The 20139-nt window shown below is 47.9% G+C and overlaps 1 protein-coding gene across 10 annotated transcripts in view; it reads left to right on the top strand.

Annotated features, from left to right (window-relative positions):
• Nucleotides 1-20139, top strand: part of mef2d (myocyte enhancer factor 2d) — a 43878-nt gene that overhangs the window by 18563 nt on the left and 5176 nt on the right. For 3 of the 10 annotated variants that reach the window (XM_084709155.1, XM_084709164.1, XM_084709144.1), the window contains exons 3-12: nt 1477-1680; nt 8127-8264; nt 11491-11701; nt 11915-11971; nt 15132-15310; nt 15663-15683; nt 16644-16761; nt 17081-17246; nt 17645-17713; nt 19567-19617. In XM_084709155.1, the coding sequence (XP_084565281.1) occupies nt 1477-1680; nt 8127-8264; nt 11491-11701; nt 11915-11971; nt 15132-15310; nt 15663-15683; nt 16644-16761; nt 17081-17246; nt 17645-17713; nt 19567-19617 (1214 nt within the window). Of the gene's footprint in view, nt 1-1476; nt 1681-7873; nt 8265-11490; nt 11702-11914; nt 11972-15131; nt 15311-15662; nt 15684-16643; nt 16762-17080; nt 17247-17644; nt 17714-19566; nt 19618-20139 lie in introns of those variants that run through there. The other 7 variants (XM_084709168.1, XM_084709174.1, XM_084709183.1 and 4 more) reach the window with 7 other exon arrangements.

Below are 20139 nucleotides of genomic sequence, written 5' to 3'. Positions count from 1 at the left end.
TGGAACTGTGGCTTGCTGCTCTCATGGTCGCAGTGCTACATCCATGCCAGGGCTACACCAGATGAAACCGCTCGTCCCTCTAAACCAGGTTGTCTCGTTACGCAGCGTTGCCATTGGTAACTCGCGCATTCTATTCTTAATGTTGGATGTGTTCTGCTTATTTATCCTGGCATTCGGGTCGAAACGAGGATCTTGGCTCATTAGACTCAGAAGACTTGCTGTTCACCTCGTGCATTGGGAACAATCGTGCGTTGCATCATCTCTCTTCATGGTATTAAACTGTTATAATTGTTGACGAGGAGGATAGGACGTTAGCATTGCATGCTAACATTTCTATATGATGTTAGCATTGCATGCTAACATTTCTATATGATGTTAGCATTGCATGCTAACTTCTCCACATGATGGTGATTCTTCCATTCTTTCCTTGGCTCAGCTGTCTCATGTCTCCCCGTAATTGGTCGTGTGCCGCTCTTCCACGTCACACTTTAGCTTTCGTCTCTGTGAGCGCGTGCGTGTGTGCACGTGGGTTTGATTGTGTGAGATTGAGAGAGGTGGGGGGAGGGGAAAGGGGAGGAGTGGGGGGGGGGGCAGGAGGAGATGAGGTTGCGAGGGTGTGATGAGGTGAGGCGGGGAGAGATAGGGGAAGGAATAGGGGTGGGTAGGCAGTTGCCCATGGATACGACCCCAATATAATTTGATTTGTGGCAGCGGGAAGCTAAGAGTGAAGGGAAAAGAGGGAGGGAGGAAAGAGAGAAAGGGAGGATGGAGGCAGAGAGAAAGCGAGATGAAAAGAAAACGAGGGCGAGAAAACGAGAGTTGGAGGAGAGATGGGAGGGGGGGGGGTGGAGGAGGAGGAGAAGGAGAGAACGCAAGCTGGCTCGTGCCCCACTGAGAGACTTCAGTGTTACATGGCGGGCGCTCAAGTAATTAGAGAGGGAGGAAGAAACAGACAGCGAGGGGGGGGGGGGAGAGAGAGAGGTTTGAGAATGGCAGTGGTGCAGTTGGCCTCTGTGGTTCTATCTCCCTCCTTGTGCTTCCTCTCCGATTCCGCCTGTGCAAAAAAAAAACAAACAAGATAAAACCCCTCAGTTCTGTAAATGCCACACCATATCCAGGGACTTCCAATAAAAACCACCTAATACACACCCGGGAATCATTCCTGTTGACGCCTTTAATTAAATGAAGCTTTCCCACAAAGCCAACAGTGTTTTGTTTGTTTGTTCACACATGTGGATTTCGAAAAGATGTGAAAGTGTGTTTGTTTGTTTTCGGGCTTTTCATCACTTCTCATGTGTCATTCTCCCTTTTCGTGCTGTTCTTCCGATTCAGTTAGCCAAAAGGTCAGCGCATATTCAAAACGCTTTTGGTCCTCATGTCAAACCTTTTTTTTTTTTTAAACCTCATCATTCCTTATTATCTCATTTTCCTCTGGCTCACTTTCCCCCCCCCCCCCCCCCCTTTCCGCCTTCCCAGGTGACGTTTACCAAAAGGAAGTTCGGCCTGATGAAGAAGGCGTACGAGCTGAGCGTGCTGTGCGACTGCGAGATCGCCCTCATCATCTTCAACCACTCCAACAAGCTGTTCCAGTACGCCAGCACCGACATGGACAAGGTGCTGCTCAAGTACACCGAGTACAACGAGCCCCACGAGAGCAGGACCAACGCTGACATCATCGAGGTATGGGGCAGGGGGTGAGGGAGGGGGGAGGTGGGGAGCAAGGGATGGACGGGTAGAAGAGGGTGGGCGGGGGGGGGGGGGGGGAGGAAGGGGAAGCTGGCGAAAAAAGGGATGGTGAGGAAGGAAGGGGGGGGGGGGATGGGCTCATAGTATGTCTCCCCAAAGGATAAAGTGAGAGTGGGAGGTGATTATCTGGTTTTTCCACCAGAGGGTAGTGAATAATATTGGTCTGCTGGGGGGGATGGGGGTGGCGGTGGATGAGACGGAGGTTGGGTCACACCACCGGGGGATCGACAGTTGCTGCACTCTGCTACACTGTCTCAGAAGAAGGACGCCAAGATGGCCGCCCATGGCATAGGCAAGGCACTACAGTATTTCACTGTGGTGGGATGGCTGTGCCACTGGCTCTCATGAAGCTGATTCAGTCCTGTATTGGTCCTTGGCTTGGCCTGGTCTGGTCTGGCCTGGCGCCTGTTACCATGGAGAGAGGGCAGAGGTAGGGACAGCTGGCCCTGCTGTCACTGCCCCTCTGGCCCTAGCCTTAGCCCTGGCCCTAGCCTTAGCCCTGGCCCTAGCCTTAGCCCTGGCCCTAGCCTTAGCCCTGGCCCTAGCCTTAGCCTTCCATAAACCTAAAATGCCTCTACTCACAGAGCAAGGAGCCCTGTGCAGTACTGAGCTCCAAGAGTTTTGTTTGTCTTTACTTCAACGTGCATGCAGCATAAACGGAAACGTCTTTGTTGAAACGTTTAATTTATAGACTAGAAATCTGTCAGTCAGCAGAGGAATAACTGACATGGTAGGTGTGGTTATACGATCTCTCTCTCTCTCTGTGTCTTTCTCTCTCTCTCTTACTCTCTCCATCTTTCTATCTGTCTCTCCTTCCTCATTCTCACTCAAATGTCTGTCACTTCTCTGTGTCACCCTCTTATCTCACACCAACCATTTATCACACTCTCTTCTTCCGCTTTGGTCTTTCTCTCTCTCCTCCTCCACCCATTTTGTTTCAGCCTTTCTTTCTCTCTCAGTCTTTCTTCTTTCCATCTAGCGCCGTCTCTTTTAGTCTGTCTGTCTGTGTGTGTGTGTGTGTGTGTGTGTGGAGGGGGGGGGGATGCAGGGGCGAGGGCAGTCTCTGGGCTGCAGCTCCAGCTGCAGATGGCTCTTAAGTGTGTATGCTAGTGTGCTGTTGCGGGGCGTTGAGCCGCTCAGGGCCACATCAGTGCAAGCTCCACTGGCTGTGTTTCTGAACTGTGTGTGTGACGTGTGTATGCTTGTCTTCTGTGTGAATACGATGTGTGTGTGTGTGTGTGTGTGTCTCACTGCCCGTGTGTGCCATCCTCTCTGCTCCGCAGTGGCCCGTGAGAATGCCTCATACAATATTCAAAGCTGGGTGAGAGCCTCTGTTGTGTGCGCGCGCGGATGTGTTCCAGTCCCTTTCGTACAACTCCCGGAGTGATTCCCCAACTCTTCCACAAGGCATCCAGGCCCAGATACAGCCAATAAGAGATGGTGGGATTCTCTACAGGAAGGATGCCTCCGCACAAGACACATTGGCCACTGGGCTTGCTGTTGTTGTCCGTCTTCCGTGACAAAAACAGAGGCAGCGTTGCAGTGTTTTGTTTGGCACCAGTGGGCAAAAAAACGTGCGCGCGAGAGAGAGAGAAATCGAGAGAGAGAGAGAGGGGGGATAATCGGATAGGCACAAAATGTGTCCATTTGCCGCTCTGCCTCCCTGCGTTTCTTCAAGCAAGGGCTTTTGTGTATGAATTATGGAGTGAAGATGCAAGCATGAACGCACGCACGCACTCTCTCTATGCTTTACGTTACAAATGGGTCGCACACTATTTGGTACCCGACACATTCCAACACATACATTTTTGATCCGTATATTTAAAAACTCTTTAATCCACACCAAATTAATGTGTGTGTGTTTGTGTGTGTATCTCAACATAATATTTCGTACAGAGACAGACATTCCTTCACTCCAGTGTTTCAGCTGTGTGGCGATGCATATGCACACACACAGCCTCACTTTGAGCTGCACGTGCTGTGTGTGTGTGTGTGTGTGTGGGCAGCTTGCCTCTCCTGCCAGAACGTGTTAATCCGCTTGACTGCAGATCCCAATCAGGGGAGAGGAGGAAAGGGAAAGAGAGGGAGAGAGGGAGCGCTGAAGGAGGGCGATGAAGAGCCCGAGCGAGGAAGAGAACAGGGGTGAGAAAGGAAGATGAAGAACAGGGGGGATGCCCTTTTCTTAAGCGGCTCAAGGAATATCTCCCCATGCAGTTCCTCTGTAGGGGCTTAAATACTTTGTCACTGCCCCGGTTCCAGGTCCCGGCTTGGGGAGCTCTTCATGTCACGCATGACAAAACAGCACTTGACAAGATTCGCCTTGAGTAATTGATTCCAATTAAAGCCCCTAATTGGTCCAAACGCTCTCAAATATGGAGGCCCTTTCGCCACCACAAACACTACCAAAGGGAGTTTTTGGAAGGGAATTGAACCGGCCTATCACAATGCAGATACTGCACTCCAGGGGGAGGAGCACCCCCGCCCCCCCCCCCCCCCGCCCCCCTGTTGCCCTGACGACGCTCCCTCAGGGCTAATCCTGCTTTATCACATCCAAACAAAATTCCTCTGGCGTCCTCTAAGGCCTGTCATAGCCCAATGTCCTAATCCCTACAGATCAGGATCACTGTTGGGGGACCACCCTTGAAGTCACTTTATTGGTCCCTCAAGAGTCACATGACCACTGACTACTCCCTTGGTTACCATGGAGACAGTTGGTCCAGGTACTGCGAAAGGCCGGCTGTCTTATTTGGTCAACAAGTGTCTTCCGGACGTTTTTTTGCCTTTCATTTTTATTTGACAAAATACATTACTATACTAATAATGAAGCATCATCATTTTATGCCTGATAGAAAGCTGTGTTTCAAATATTACGCAACATTTGACACACTTTGTTTGTGTTATTGCCGAGACGGCATGAACGAACAGGATCGCTCTGTCTCCAGAAAGCTTAGCGAGCCTTAATGCGAGATTCATCGTGCCGCAAAGCTGAGCATGAAACAAGCTATTATCTGACACCTCAACAGGTTCCAGGCCAACCAGAACCAAGGAGGCTAGCGGCGGCTAGCTCTGAAACCACCCATGCTATCCCACCCTCCTGAGACCCCATTACAGGAAGGCCCCATTAACCTCATGCATAAATAACACCACCACCACTGGTCTGGTAACAGCAGGAGACCTTCTAACGGATGATGTATTATAAAATAGAGATGAGGAGGAACTGAGGTTCTCCAATCAGGGCCCTCCACCCAGGGAGACCTTGTGAATGTGGCAGCCTAGAAACGTCATTGGTCGGCTGCACAGTTGTGGAGGGGGGGGCCGGGGCGGTGAGATAGCTAATCTGACCATGACATGTCCCGTGCTGGGGCGATCGCTGCTGCGTCGGGAGATTCTGGGATGTGCCAGCCAGTAGGCTGGTGAGCGGAGGCTGGAGTCAGGGAGGGGAGGGGGGGTCTCTCAGGATGGCCCCGAGGCTTCCATGGTCCTGGATGCGGGGAGCTGCAAATGAGACGTGACAATACATTCTGCTTCTGCGGACAAGAGGGCCAGAGAGGGAGCGACAGGAGAGAGAGGGTGAGGAAGGGAGAGAGAGAGGGAGGGAGAGAGAGAGAGAGAGAGAGAGACAGAGAGAGACAGAGAGAGACAGAGAGAGACAGAGAGAGAGAGAGATGGATGGCGCAGGAGGGGGGGGGGGAGCTTTGGGAATAGGTTAAGAAGATGGAACGGGGGAAAAGGAGCCCGGGGTGTGTGCAGGGGGGAAGATACAGTGAGCGATGGAGGGCTTGGAAGATAAGGGAAGGGAGAAGAGAGGAGAGGGGAAGGGCAGAGGTGAGCTTGCACGAGGGGGATACCGAGGGGACGCGTGTCGCCCAGAAATGTGCGGGGGGGCGGTCGGCGAGTCCTGACGAGGGATATTTCAACAGATGAAATGATTGGATGAGGAGAAGCGTGGAGAAAGGTAGGGGGGGGGGGGGGGGACAAGCGCTGAGGAGGAAGGAGAGGGGCGGATGAACGACGGGGAGCGATGAGAAATGTGCGAGAGAAAGGAGCGAGAGAAAGGAGCGAGAGAAAGGAGCGAGAGAAAGGAGCGAGAGACAGGAGCGAGAGAAAGGAGCGAGAGAAAGGAGCGAGAGAAAGGAGCGAGAGAAAGGAGCGAGAGAAAGGAGCGAGAGCGGCGGGTTGGGTGGGAGAGCCCGAGGGGGAGGGGCCGGAGAGGGAGCAGAAGCAGCCCAGCCAGTCACAGCCCAGCGTGGTCCTCTGCGGGGGAATCTTACCCTGGCAACACAATAGAGGGCCGCACTTGAAAGACTGTGTGCCAGCAGGGGAAGGGGTGCGGAGGGACAGGTGAACAGATGGAGCTGACTGAGAGACAAGCTCATCAGCTGACGTGTGTCTGCCTGTGTGTGTGTGTGTCTGTATGTGTGTGTCTGCGTGTGAAAGGCTTTTGCACGTTTGTGTAGTTTTCTAGTTGTTGTTTGGTTTTTTTTCCCCACCATGCAATTAGCATTGCTGTGCATGGGGGTGTTGGAGTGTGTTGGAGTGTGACAGGAAGTGTGAATATCACTGCCAGGTCTTTTTGTAAGGGCAATGTTTTTAGTCTGGGATTTTCTTTTTGGTGTCGACAGTTAGGAGTGTCCATGCCTCAACCACTTCCCCGGCCCAGACCTCTGTCACATGTTGTCTGTGTCACTTAGGAGGTTTTTAGCTTTTTAGGTCAACACTCACTTGGAACTTGATTTCCATGATCTGTGGGAAATAAATAAATCTTCCTGTGCATAACACAAGCAGCAGTGCAGATTAGTATAACACTGAGTATGCCTACCATGTTGCTATGTCTTGAAGCATGGCTTAACTTTATTATCTTAAAATGCTCATGCTCAACTAATACTTGTTTTATTGAGGCAAATATGACCTTCCCTGTAAAGTCCTAATACGAATCCAATCAGAGTTAATGACATTGATCCATTACCATTACCTTATCCTCTTTTTTTTAGGAAATAATTGGTTAGCAGATTACAGCGTTTTGCAGGTATTTCTTCCAACTGATTCTGAACGTGGTGTTGGATTGCACAGTATTGAGTCATCATCTCTTACCAGTGATGGATCCCAATGGGTGTCCTAGAACATGTACTTATCTATTAATCAAACCTCCATTAGACTGAAGCAACTGGAAAGATTGCTGCACAGTTACTTTTCATCCAATTAATACAGTAGACTGGTTCATTTATGAAGAACTCAAATATTTTTTTTTTACGTATTCACAATTTGCTTTTCATGTTTACTTCTTGTGCAGTAAATGTGCATTTCCTAAACGTTATCTTTTGACTGCTAACTAATGTGAGCACAATTTATTTAGGTTAAACAGATCCTTTCTTAGTCTGCCATCTGTGCATTTTGTTCGCGTAATGACGCCGTTCTCAAGGTTAAGATCCATTTTGCCACGGCGATCCGGTTTGCTGTTTGGTCGAGCTTCCACCAGTAAAGCTACTTAGCGTTAAATCTCGTTTGCCAGAATCCTCTCAAAATAAGAGGCTGTCTTACAGCTACCTAAAGCCTGAACTGGCCTGACCAAAGCCCCCGGGCTGAGACTCCTCCGCGTGGCTTCTCTTTCACCCTTTACCTCGCGCAACAGTTCCTGGTGGTGTGAAGCTTCGCACCAATTTCCGGGGCTGTTGATTAGCGAATGGCGAGATGGAATGCCCGAGTGTGTTGTAACCGCGCACGGTACACGGTTTCTTCGAGCGTTTATTTATAGATTTAGTTTTCGTTTTTGTGTTAGTCAATACGTTTCTTCTCCCTACCAACACCTTTCTACTGAGAGTGCCTTTACTGAGAGTGTTAAGAGTGCAGGTGCACATACTGTGTTTGAAGTAGCCAGAGGTGTAGTGAATAGAACCTTTCTCTTTCTGGTAGAAGAAATCAATCAGCTATAAGTGGCTCAGAATTCAGGTTACCTGGTTTGGTCATTGAGTTTATGATGCTGTATCATTGTACAAAAGTGAATTGTGATTTTGTCTGCTAAACGGTGAAGGTGTCATTGATTATGACAGATGTGCCTAAAAGTAAAAATAAAAATACAAAAGTATATGAAAATGTCCCTCTTCCTCCCTCCTCCTCTTAACCGCTGTAGACATTGCGAAAGAAAGGCTTTAACGGCTGCAACAGCCCCGAGCCGGACGGGGACGATTCCATCGACCAAAGCCCGTTAAACGAAGACAAATACAGGAAGAACGAGGACCTGGACATCCTTTTCAAGCGCTATGGCGTGAGTACCGTCCCCCTTTTTCATTTGATCTAACTTCCCTCTCTCCTCTCTCTCTCTCTCTCTCTCTCTTTCTCTCTGTCTCTCTCTCTCCTTTTCGTCCTCCCTTGTGGGAATGAAGGCTCTGAACAAGAAAGAGCACCGGGACTCTGAGAGCCCAGACCCTGAGGAGCCCTTCTCCCTCACCCCCCGCACAGAGGAGAAATACAAAAAAATTGACGAGGAGTTTGATAAAATGATGCAGAACTATAGGCTGTCAGTGAGTACCGTAACCTGTGCTATACTGCTGTACACCAGGCACCCGGACTGGACACGGCGGCCGGATGCCGGTTGCTGACAGTGACCCAAATACTCACAGAGCACCTTCCCCTTTCACCCACAATCCCCCTCTCCATCTCTCACCTCACCGCTGTACCCACAATCCCCTTTGATGTTGTGTGCGTAGGCAAGGAGGGCTGGAGCGGGGAGTCAAGTCTTTTGATTGGAGGGTGGTTACGATTGAAGAAAAGACACGGATTAGTCAAACCACTTAGAATCCAATGAACATGGCTGCATTTAGGTTCACCAGTCATGTTAGCTATTCTTCATAAATGATGATGCTGCAAAATACCAATAAACAAACAACACGTGTTCGTATATTGTAGCTCTTTAAAGCGTATTTGTACTTGTCATCCTCCACAGTGTAGCAAATTGGCCACCGTTCAGACTTTCAGTCTGAATTCAACATTCAGACGATTCTACTCCCTCTTCTCTGCCAATAACCACAGAATCAATTTATATCACCGCTACCCAGTAACACCATTAATGTCAATTTAACAACCAGTACTCAATTGACAACCAGGCCGTCCTGTCTAATGCTGTCTGATTGCTCATTGGGGAGAAGGCATAGTTGATTCAGTTGATATTGGGCCAGCGTTTGAATGCACTAGTAGAGAGATAGAATGACCACAGGAACCTCCAGATTTGTTGCTCTTCTAAATATCATCAGTATAAAAGAATCACTGTGCCAAAAACCTGTCAGTCTTTCTGTCAGTGTTATTGGCACACAATGCCTATGGACTGCATCTTTTATGTAGGAAATAATTCTAAGAAAAAAGGCTTAATGTCGCAATCAATTCCACTTACTGAAAATCGCTTACCCGGTATATACTGTAAACTGTTTTATAGGTTCAGCCTTCAGTGTTTATCTGTTGAGCTGAAGTGGCTTTTAAAAGCCTTTTTCGGAGGAAAAGCTAAGGCAGAAGAAGAATAACATTCAATCTACCACCCCTGGAGAGCTAGCCCTAGTCAATTGGAAGCTAGCCCGCTGTTAGCTCTTGTTCCCCGCCTCCCAGCCAGTCTTGCTCAGCACACCTTTCACAGGGCGCTAGCAAACAGGAGCATACAGCACCAATCTCCCCCCACAGCCTCATAATCCTTGACATTACAGCTAGGGGCTGGGATAGACAAGCTTAATCCGACTCGTACTCCAATCCCCTGAGGTAGGGAGAGTGGCAAGAGAGCATGGGGAGACAGCTAGTGGATCTGTTTATTTTCCCTTCTTTTTTTATAGCATTTGGGATGTTTTGATTTGAGAGGTTTCCTGTGTCCTTTTTCACACAAAAAAAAGTTTGATAGATTTAGGATTTATGTAAACTGTTCATTTATACTATCTGATTGGTCAGATAACAGCCTCCCTGTCTGAAGTGTAATTTGACATCAGTAAACAATTTATGTAGCCATGCCAACAATGCAAATGTGTTTAGTCGGACACTTTTTTTTTTACACTGTACACAACAGTAAGGGCAATGTCAAGGCTTTTTAAAGGTCAAAGGAATGTTGCAAAAATGTTGTTGGCGATGTGTTTTGATTCACCGTCGCTAACAAATAGGATGAGACATTCTGAAAGTTGAAAGGGAAACTTTCCAAGGCTTCTAGGACAAGAGGGAGGGAAGAAAGTAGGGCATGAGTTTAATTCATTCTGATACCCTCTCATCTAGGAAATACACCGATGTAAAGCTTCCCCTCAGAAAAATAGGTTATTTTTTTTCTTTGTTGTACTTTTTGTTGTTTGTTTTTTGGGGGGGGGAGGGTCTGCTGTTTGAGAAAGACCTTGTCTTGAATGACCATGCTTAGCCTGAGAAATAGATAAAAGACCATTTATCCAGCATCAATCCATTTAGGGAACCTCAACAGAGGCATGCTATTGGACACAGTGAACAGTAGGACAGTTTATCTTCCCACTCTTCTCAGTCAGTACACGAGTAAAAGGGGCTGTCCCAGTGCTGTATGCTCTACAGTTTCCACACCTCCACTCACACTAACCCCCACCCCCCGACCCTCCATCTGTCCATCCCTCCCACCATCCTCTCTGCCTGGCCAGTGTGCAGTGCTGCTGTGCTGTAACCTGTATCTCCACATAACTGGCTACCAGTCTCTCTCTATCTCTCTCTCTCTCTCATTCTGTTCTTTCTCTCTCTCCTTCTTGCTCTCTCTCTTTTTCTCTCTCTCTGCCATTCTGTTCTGCCTATCTCTCTCTCTCTCTCTCTCTCTCTCTCTCTCTCTCTCTCTCTCTCTCTCTCTCTCTCTCTCTCTCTCTCTCTCTCTCTCTCTCTCTCTCCCCACTATGTATTTTCTGTCTTTCTTTCCTTCTCCCTCAATCTCTTTATTCCTTACTCTCCTCCTGGGCTCCAATTCGGAAACAAAGTTACGACATAAAATAAAGAAGAAAGGACGACCCGGTGAAGGACAGAATGGAGTGTCTTCTCCTCTCCCTAAAAGTGGGTCTCAGTCAGCACACGCAGTACCAGGTCGCGTTGCCTGGCCCATATTCTATATTTAGAGGCCCTGCTTTCTGGTGGGAGAACAGGGTGAAATGGGTTACAGGCAGAATGCTGGACAACCACGGGGTCCTTTCTCTTAGCTCATTACACCTGTGTCGTGTTGACAGTCACTGCAAAACATTTTCAGCTGATTCAGGTCCTATTAGAAGTTCCTTTAGAGGATGTTTGGAAATGGACATCATTGGACAGTTCAAATGTTTCCTGTTAAGACTGGTTAGGACGGGCTGTAAGTGAATGGAGCACTTTGGATGGAAACATTCATGTTATGCAGATGTCACATGGACATCAAACATATTCATTTTTTCTCTTTTTGTTCTACTGTAAAGATGATTCAAACTATGGGGTGGGATGTAGATCAATATAAATAAAAATACAGTTTTGAATGTCATCAATAACCAATACAATAACCATCTATGTAAATCTGCTGCAGAAATAACCAGGCATGAGATCTTAAAGCAAACACTGCATGCTAACAAACGTTTGAGCTTGTGTGTGCAGAATCGTGTCAGATTATGTGTGCGGTGGTTGATTCATAAAAGTTGGATGTGTATGTTGGGAGTGCTTGTGCGTGTGTCGCTTCTGAATGGTTCTGTGCATTTTTTTGTGCCATGGCGACCCCCCCTCCCCTAAGCCCCGCCTCTCTTCCTATCCTCTTTCCTCCAGTCGGCTGTCCCACAGCCCACCTTCTCCATGCCAGTCACAGTGCCCGTGTCCAATCAGAACACACTGCAGTTCAGCAACAACCCCGGAGCCCTGGTTACCACCTCCTTCGTCACCTCCACTCTCACAGACCCACGCCTCCTGTCACCACAGCAACCAGCCCTCCAAAGGAACACCGTGTCTCCAGGGTTACCGCAGCGACCCGCAAGCGCCGGTGAGACCAACTGAATTGTGTAGTGAAGAACTTGGTGAAGGCTGCAGCCAACATGTAATGGTCGCAACCTTGCAGTGCTTCCAAAGCGTCTGATGACAGTGCCATGACATGGTGCAGCCTAACTACGAGGCAGACGTTAAGGCATTATGACCTCTGTCATAAACATAGAAATAGATGGTTAATGAAAACATGTACTTTGTCTCTGTTCGACAGGTGCACTCCTGGGAGGAGACTTGGGCAACTCAAATGGAGGATGCCCAAGCCCTGTAGGTGAGTAGCGTGGCTCCTTTTGACTTCTATCCACAAACGGAAAGCATCATGTGAGCAGCTAACACGCACTGTTCAGACCGTCCAAACTGGGACACGTTAAGGGCTTGGATGCTCAAGCTTTGGCCTTGATGACTTGAATCTCTTATGGTGGGACTAGACTGGACAAACGTTTTTGTTTTGGACCAGCAAAAGACGACAGAATACCTTCTAAATGGCAAGAGAAACAGATACTAAAACATACACACACACACACACACCTGTTGGTTAGTAACAGCCGAGGGTCACAAGACAGCTGCTTGTAAACAATCCTGGTGGGTGGGGAGGGGGGGGGGGCGGGGGGCTGTTGTTGAGCAGGGGAGAGAGGCAACAAAGTACAGAGAGAATTAAAGATTGAGAAAGAGATTGGGAGTACATGAATGACTTGACCTCACACCGCCATATTGTGTCCCCTAGTCTTTGTGCCTCTCGCTTTCAGTTTCTATCTCTCTCTCTCTCTCTCTCTCTCTCTCTCTCTCTCTCTCTCTCTCTATCTATCTCTCTGGATCTCTTTCTCTCTGTCCATCCCTCCACCTGTCCATCTCAGCTGTTCCCCCACGTCCCAATTGCCCTCCCCACCCCCCACCCCCAACTCCCCCACTCCAATTCCTCTCCAGCTTCCAACTGTCCCTTGTCTTGGCACAGGCCACTTCTCCAAGGTGACTTTGGCACTTTTCTAAAGCTGTGGCCTTTTTAATGTTTACCTCTGTATCTCAGCAAGCCATGAATCTATAACGGGGTCTGGCATTGTATTTAATTTAATAACTTTCAAGTGTTCCTGTTTGTGTAAATGGGGAAATAGTTGGGTACAGTCTACTGTGGTGAAAGAGTACCTTTTAAAGAAAAGCACGCATCGTTGAAATGGCACATTATTGCCTCCTCAGAACAGGAGATGTTTTGTTTGTTTTTTTTAACAGTATTTTCCACTCATTTTTCGAGATCCTTTCCTCTTACTGAAGTGGGGCTGCTGCTTCTCCAATCCCTGAAACACGAGCCCACAGCAAGCATCTGTCCCAAGATGCAGCTCAAGTGACTGCACTTGCTTGCCCTCCCTCACCTTCCCCTCCCTCCCTCCCCCTCCCCCCCTCCCTCCCTCCCTGGCTCTGTCGTTCTCAGCTGTTGTGTTCCGGACTGGGCTCCAGGCTCAGGGAATGTCACCATTGACGTCACACGGCATTCCTGACATTCCCACGCCCGGCACTGGGTAATAGGAGCCACCGCTCCGCCCAGGAGAGGAGCAGAGTAATACATGTGTATATACACACACTCCCACATACACACATACGCATTTACACAAATAAGCACACTTTTTCTAACTGACAGAAACGCACTTTTGTGTCTTTGGCGAACACGTTGACCAGCACACAAAGAAAATATCGTCAAAGAGCAGTTGTGTGAATGTACACACAAGCACAAACAGACAGACAGTTAATTCCTGTACACTTAAGACCAGCTACGCATCATGGAATTGGATTTGGGCGCAGGGCCAACAGCAGACGAACACATGTGTTCATCACTCCTTCCCTCACTCCCCCTCCTCTTCCTCCTCCTCTTTCACTTCTTTCTCCTCCTCCTCCTCCTCTTTCTGTTGCTAAGGGAGATGAAGGACTATCGTGTTTTTTTCCAGCCTCAAAGAAGGATATAGAAACTAATTTGTGCTTGCATTTGTTTGTGCCTGGTAAGGCCCAAGCGGGGATAAAAAGCCATCCTCATACTCTGTGTTGCCTGTTACACACACATACACGCGCAAAGAGCCATTCACAGAAATGACCGCACACAAGCGCTGACCACCATCCAAAACCTTTGACGAATTTACTCAATGCGCATGACACACATACACCACAACCTCTCAGTACAAAGTAGTGTGGCCTTTAGTGTTGGCCCAGCACTCTGGATGCGTTTGTAAATGTTGTGAGAGAAGTTATGAGAAGGTTTGGTTGAAATGTGACGAAGGCAATGTTATTAGTTCTCAAGACACAAATTGGTCTAGGACAAGCTCCAAAGGCTGTCAGACACGTTTAGGGCCTGCTGGACCTATGCATTTTGTTTTCTTTGTGTCCTTTTTCGTGTGTGGGAGTGTGTCCTTTCTGTGTGAACACAAGTGTGTTCGTGAGCAGATGAAACGGCGTCACATGCTTGTACTGTCTGGGCAACGTCATGGAGCACTTTCATCTGTTGCCACAGAACAGTCCCTCTCTCTGCCCAGCCCTAGGGAGCCGTGTGTGTGTCTGTGTGTGTTTGTGTGTGTCTGGCTGTGTGCGTGTGTGTCTGTGCGCTGTCAGTGCTGGGAAAGTCCCTGTTCTTTCAGCCACACAGTGGGTCTTGTCTTTGAGTCAACTGCTACATTTAACAGCAGGCAAGGCAGTTAGACCATCCCCTGACTAGGAATGTATGTATGCAATCTCAGGCAGGAGATAGTGTCACAGATAGCGAAGCTGTCAATGGAAAGAAAGCAAGAGATCGTCTGACTGAGATTAACAGTTGGGAGTCAAAACCAAACAAAAACAAAACGCTTTCTGTTTGATGTATGAAAAGTATTTGAGGTATTGTTGTGCTGTTTCTGATGAAACTCGTGCTTTTACGTGGGAAGTTGGTATGCAATGGGTGACCGTGTTTGTTATTTTAAGAGGTGTGAATGCATGTTTACAGTACGGGACCTGGTGTGGTCTGTTGTTTTTGGATCAAACTGTCCTTTAGAAACACTTGCGGTCCAAAAAGATTTGAGTGTACATTGTTTCTCACACATTGTGGTTAACAGGTAGAAAGTGAGCCAGTTTGCACCATTATGTACCATCAATTTATGATTGGCTATCATAAAGTTTAGATCATTCTACATAGTGAGGTTTCATTGAATTGGTCCCTTCTTCAGCCGACAGTTCTCAGACTGAATGTCATTGTCTGAGCTGTATTAAATGTCTTCTATGGTGGATCAGAGAAGTGTACAGATAAACACACATGAAATAAACGTCACACACACAAATGAACAGGCACATCCTCATTCCCTGTTACTGTAACACATCTCTCTCTCTCTCTCTCGCTGTCTCTCTCTCTCTCTCTCTGTGTCTCTCTCTCTCTGTGTCTCTCTCTCTCTCTCTGTGTCTCTTTCTCTCTCTCCGTCTCTCAGGCAACGGCTACATCAGCGCCAGGGCCTCCCCCGGCCTCCTCTCCGTCTCCAACGGCAACAGCCTGGGGAAAGTAGTCCCGGCCAAGTCTCCCCCTCCGCCCAGCCCTCAGATGGTGAACAGCCGCAAGCCCGACCTTCGGGTCATCACCTCCCAGGGTGGCAAGAGTCTGATGCAGCTGGTGAGCATGGGTAGAACTACCAGAGCCCCATCAGGCCCAAATTGGTCTTGCATACCTGCAGCCCTGCATAGTTCAGGCCCTGGTCATGGATATCGCTTCATATGATATTATTACGTACGCTTCAAGTCCATGTGTGCACCTCAGCTCTATCCAACATTTTCCACATTTTGGTGTCGGGGACACAGCATGTATCGTTATCTTGTCAAAAAAGCTGATGATCAAAGCCCATCGTGAAGCTTGAGAAAAGCAACCCACCAAACCAGGTTGTGCTAAGCATTGTGGGTAGGTATGTACAGTGTAGAGAGAATAACCCCTCCTGTTCTCTGTCCTGGTGCCCCCCCCCCCCATGCAGACAGAGGAGGAGCTGGAGTTGGTGAGTGAGGGGAATGGAAGCTCCTAGACTTGCCTCTAGATGTGGTGTGACACCAAGTGTGGTCTGCAAGGCATGAGTGTGGTCCCCACCCCCCACCCCCCCCGCCCAAAAAAAAAAAAAAGATGAATTTGCATCACAAGAACAGACAGATGCCCCACCGTGTGGTGCATACCATGCAGACGTATGGTGTAGTTTAGTGTGTGTACTTTCCCAGTACAGTATGCTACCCTTGTTTAGTATATAGATGCTGATCATGATGCAAATGAATTGGGGGAATCTTGGCATGTGCATGGTTCGATCCTATGAGTCTCTTTGGTTGTTTTTGTGGTGATCGTTTCATTGTTTGTTAAAGACGAGTGTGTATCTGTGGTCAGGACGTGGGGGGGGGACAACAGGAAGTGACACTGTCACCATGGCATGTGCACCTGCAGCCCTTGACGTGACTATGCACCAAGTTCCGTTTTTATTTGATCTGTAAACACATAGGCATATGCTTACACATACACCTAAACACACACACACACACATGCGCACGCACACACTCACACTTTCCTCTCGGACTGTGAACTTGGTTGATGCATGCTTCTCTGTCAGCATGATTCTCCAGTGAGCTGTGCACTGCATAACACTTCCCCTGACTGGTCCTACACAAGCATGCGGCCTGGCAATAGTGTTGCCTTGCCAACGCTACCTTGAGATGAAAAATCTGTTTGTTCGTTCATGTGTCATAGAAAGCCATGAACTTCACAGACCAGTAGAATTTCCCTGTTTATTTAATCTCAAATGAACTGAGGTAACTGCTTACCATTCAGCTGTATTTTATACTGAGTGTATATAACTATTTACATAGGTATATACACTTTTGATTTCAGAGGCAAGTTTCTCCTGCTGAATGATAAAGAGTTGTCTCGCTATGTTTCTTTTGTTGATCATTCCTTCTCGCATGTCTTGTCTTTGCAGAATGCTCAACGACTAGGTGTCTCTCAAGTGTCCCAGTCTCTCACCACACCAGTGGTTTCCGTGGCAACGCCCAGCCTCCTAGCGCCCTTCTCTGCCATGCAGACAGCCTACAACACTGGTGAGCCAACAGGGCAGCAGTGCCCAAGGGCCAGGCTGGCATATCACAGGCACACACCTTTCTACCCAATACCATCTTTGCTCTTTGGCTTTTAACGTTTTTTTTAAGCATAGACAACGAGTGTTTCCTAAATCCGATGGAGGTCAGTCCAACTTAGATAAACATTTCTCGTAATATTTTACCAGGGGGAAAGAAAAAGTTACTGTTATGTGTTAAAATTGTTTGACAGATAACCATCTTAAGTGACTTAGTCACTAAACTTTAAACCCTCCCACCTCTTCCTTCTCTCCATCTCTCACTTTATCTGCCTCCATCTCAGAGTACCAGCTGACCGCAGATCTCACAGCTCTCCAGAACTTCACACCGTCAGGGCTGCTGCCTGGCAACATGACCACCTGGCAACAGCAACCAGCAGTATCCCAGCAACAGCAGCAGCAGCAACAACAGTCACAACAGCTCAGTTTGGCGTCCCTTAGTAACTTGGTGTGAGTACACTTCATTTGGTCTGTCAAACCTGCCCCGACATACGCAGTTCTCACCTTGAAGCCGTGTTGGTGTTAAGATCTCAATGGAGGAGTTTTCCAGTTTATCGACATCCCAAATGGACGTGCGTAGGGTTGTGTCACGTGTCATCATGTCCCCGAAAAAGAATGTATCCTATCCCTTTGCCTTGTGCCCATATACTCTGAGCTTTAAGGTCGATTGACAACACCTAGCTTCAACATTTCAAACGCACACATTGTTAGCGGAGTAAAGGCTCCTCGTCCTAGCAAGGTAGCAAGCTCCGAATTGAAGTATTCTGTGATTGTTGCGGGGAGCTAGGCTAACCGTGCAGGAGCTGTGATATGTGACCGCCTGTTTGTTCTCCCCCTCTTGTCTACAGCATGTGGGGCGCAGAGAAACAGAACGGGGAGATGGCTAACTGCATCTCCAATTTTGCTGCTAACCTGAGGTGAATTCATTAGCACATAGCGCTGTGTGGTTCCTATGCTCATGTCTGTCAAGCATAGTCTATGTGACTCTCAAGTTGAGTCCATTATGAGTCCTTAACAACAACAAAAAAGGAGAGCATATTACTGTATTACAGGTTGAATTTTAAATGATTCAAACATTATAGACTTTTTTTGTGCTTGTCTTCTTCCATGTTTTAGAAGCTCATGGTTGTTTTTGGTTGTTGAAGTTGTTTGAAGATGTTTCTTTAGGCCCTTCAGACAGATTCACGGATTGAGGAAACCAGTCTTGTTGTCGACGTCTTGTCAAAAGGTTCTTCAAAGCTTGTGTCTGCCGCGGTCTCTGAATGCAGTGAACAAAGTGGAACATGCACAGGAATATGACAGCAGCCCCCCCTGCTGTGTGGTTTTATCTCTCAGTCTCGCAGAGCAGCCCTGAGTCATAATCACCATGCAGATACACATGCGCACAGCCTGTGTGATCTTTGCACACAGGGCTGTACACGACGCTGCTCATGACGCAACTGCCAACACGGAATGAGATTGTTTGAAATGACTGGATGGGTTGAACAGTCAGATGGAATAAAGAACCGAAACCCAGCTTTCGATTGGTTGATTGACGAGATTTAACGAGCACCCAGTTACACTAGCTATATGACCGTTAATGCAGGTTTAGGGGTGGGCAGTTGGGACATGTTGAAAGTTCACTATCAATAATTAGCGGTGGAGCGAGGGTAGTGTTGAAAGTGTTTGTTCCCACCAGTGTTCAAACGAACCTAAGGCCTTGGTTAGTGTAGCCTGTGTTCTGCTCAGCTCAAGTTTCCCCTCAATCCCCACCGTCTGTGACTCCCGCCGACTGAGGCACAGCCCTACCATTCATCTTCATATCGCCGGATGACCCGGCGTCAATAGTGAGATGACACGCGCATGCATCATACAGATCACTAAACCTGCCTTCTGAAAACAAAGGCCCCTCGGACGCGCTCCTCCCTCGATTTGTTCTCTCTCTTTCATTGCACCGTAGCCACAGTGAGCAGACACTTCCAATCAGAGGTGATTGACGGCTTCACTGCGAGCCTCGCGTTCGGTCTCCACGCTGTGGGACGCAAAGAGAAAATGACTTCTGCCTGTGTTTTTATTTATATATTTTTCGGGCCTTGCTTCCTCCCTCTCTTGTGCTGCGGCCAATCATCTCCAGCTTCCTGTGAAGACAAGGTTTTGACTCTCGCGCACCTGTTGAGTCGAGCTCCCCCAATCTAAATGTTAATGTGGCCAGTGCTCCCCCCACAATCACCTCACAGCTTTGACTTGTTTACTTGTTTATTGAATAGCTATCCCCGGATGCCAATTGGTGCTTGCATGGAGCTTTGAAGGATGTTAGGTCTCGGCCTGATTTGGTACCCAGCTGATGTTTTTAGCGGAGAGGGCTTGAACTGAAGGGCTCGCACAGGAAATAGTGGATGACGCTTTAGAGATGCTGTCTGTCTTTGCTGTCAGTGTGTCCTTGTTTAAATTTCATATTTGAAGGTCCTTTTTCTTCAAGATCAATTATCCTCGCTACTTGAGGGTGTACTGTAGATTGTGTGCTATGTTGTTTATCTTTCCCTTTTTACAGTATGTTTGGTTCTCTCTTTCTTATTGACTCTTATTGTAAGAGTCTAGCATACAATAGACTGTACGCACTTCTAAATTCCCTGTATTTAACGTTTTGTTTTTGTTCATTGCTCATTTCACTTTTAGCCTCTTTTTGATTGGTTGTCTGTAATGTACACTAATGGCTAGAAGTTGTCTGTATTGCCACTCCCCCCTGATTGTGGTTGTCAAACTTGCTTGTTTTTTTCCCCTCCCTCTACAGCATGGCCTCTCAGTCAAACTTGCTCTTTGGCAGAGAAGATGGCCTCTGCTGGTACTGTATATCTCCTCAGCGTATAGCTGTAGCCATACTGATCTGTGTCGCACTGTTTCTCAAACCTGATTTATCGAGACACCCACGCATGCCTGCCTGGTTCGTTATTAAACCAGGTTAGACGCTCCATTCACGGAGTCCTGGGAGAGGAACAGCTCAGTTGTAAGTTGTCCATTTTTGAGACGGGATGGATATGAAAACTTGAATGTTCTTTCTAGACCAGGTTTGGTGAAACGCTGCTGTACCTGTTCTGTAACTGTCTGCTTCTGGCTGTGCTAGCTGTGTTAGCGCTCGGGACTCTGCCTGCTGAGCATGCCTTCATCACTGTCACCAGGGCGCTGAGTAGGCCCTTTTTATTCGCCATAGCAACGAGACCCTGTGACACCATAATCCATCTACCTGTACCAGTCTATAATGTGGAGGCTCAGGTTTGATAAAGTGGCATCCAGGGAGGCAGGAATTTCACTGTCGAGGGATTTTGGGGTGCGCATAGGTGTTTTGAGAGATAAAGAGAAAGATGAG

This window comes from Hypomesus nipponensis, chromosome 2 (genome assembly GCF_054491055.1).
Source record: "Hypomesus nipponensis isolate SF chromosome 2, ASM5449105v1, whole genome shotgun sequence".
NCBI lineage: Eukaryota > Metazoa > Chordata > Actinopteri > Osmeriformes > Osmeridae > Hypomesus > Hypomesus nipponensis.
Note: the sequence above shows the minus strand (reverse complement) of the source record. Positions and strands in the feature narration are given on the sequence as shown.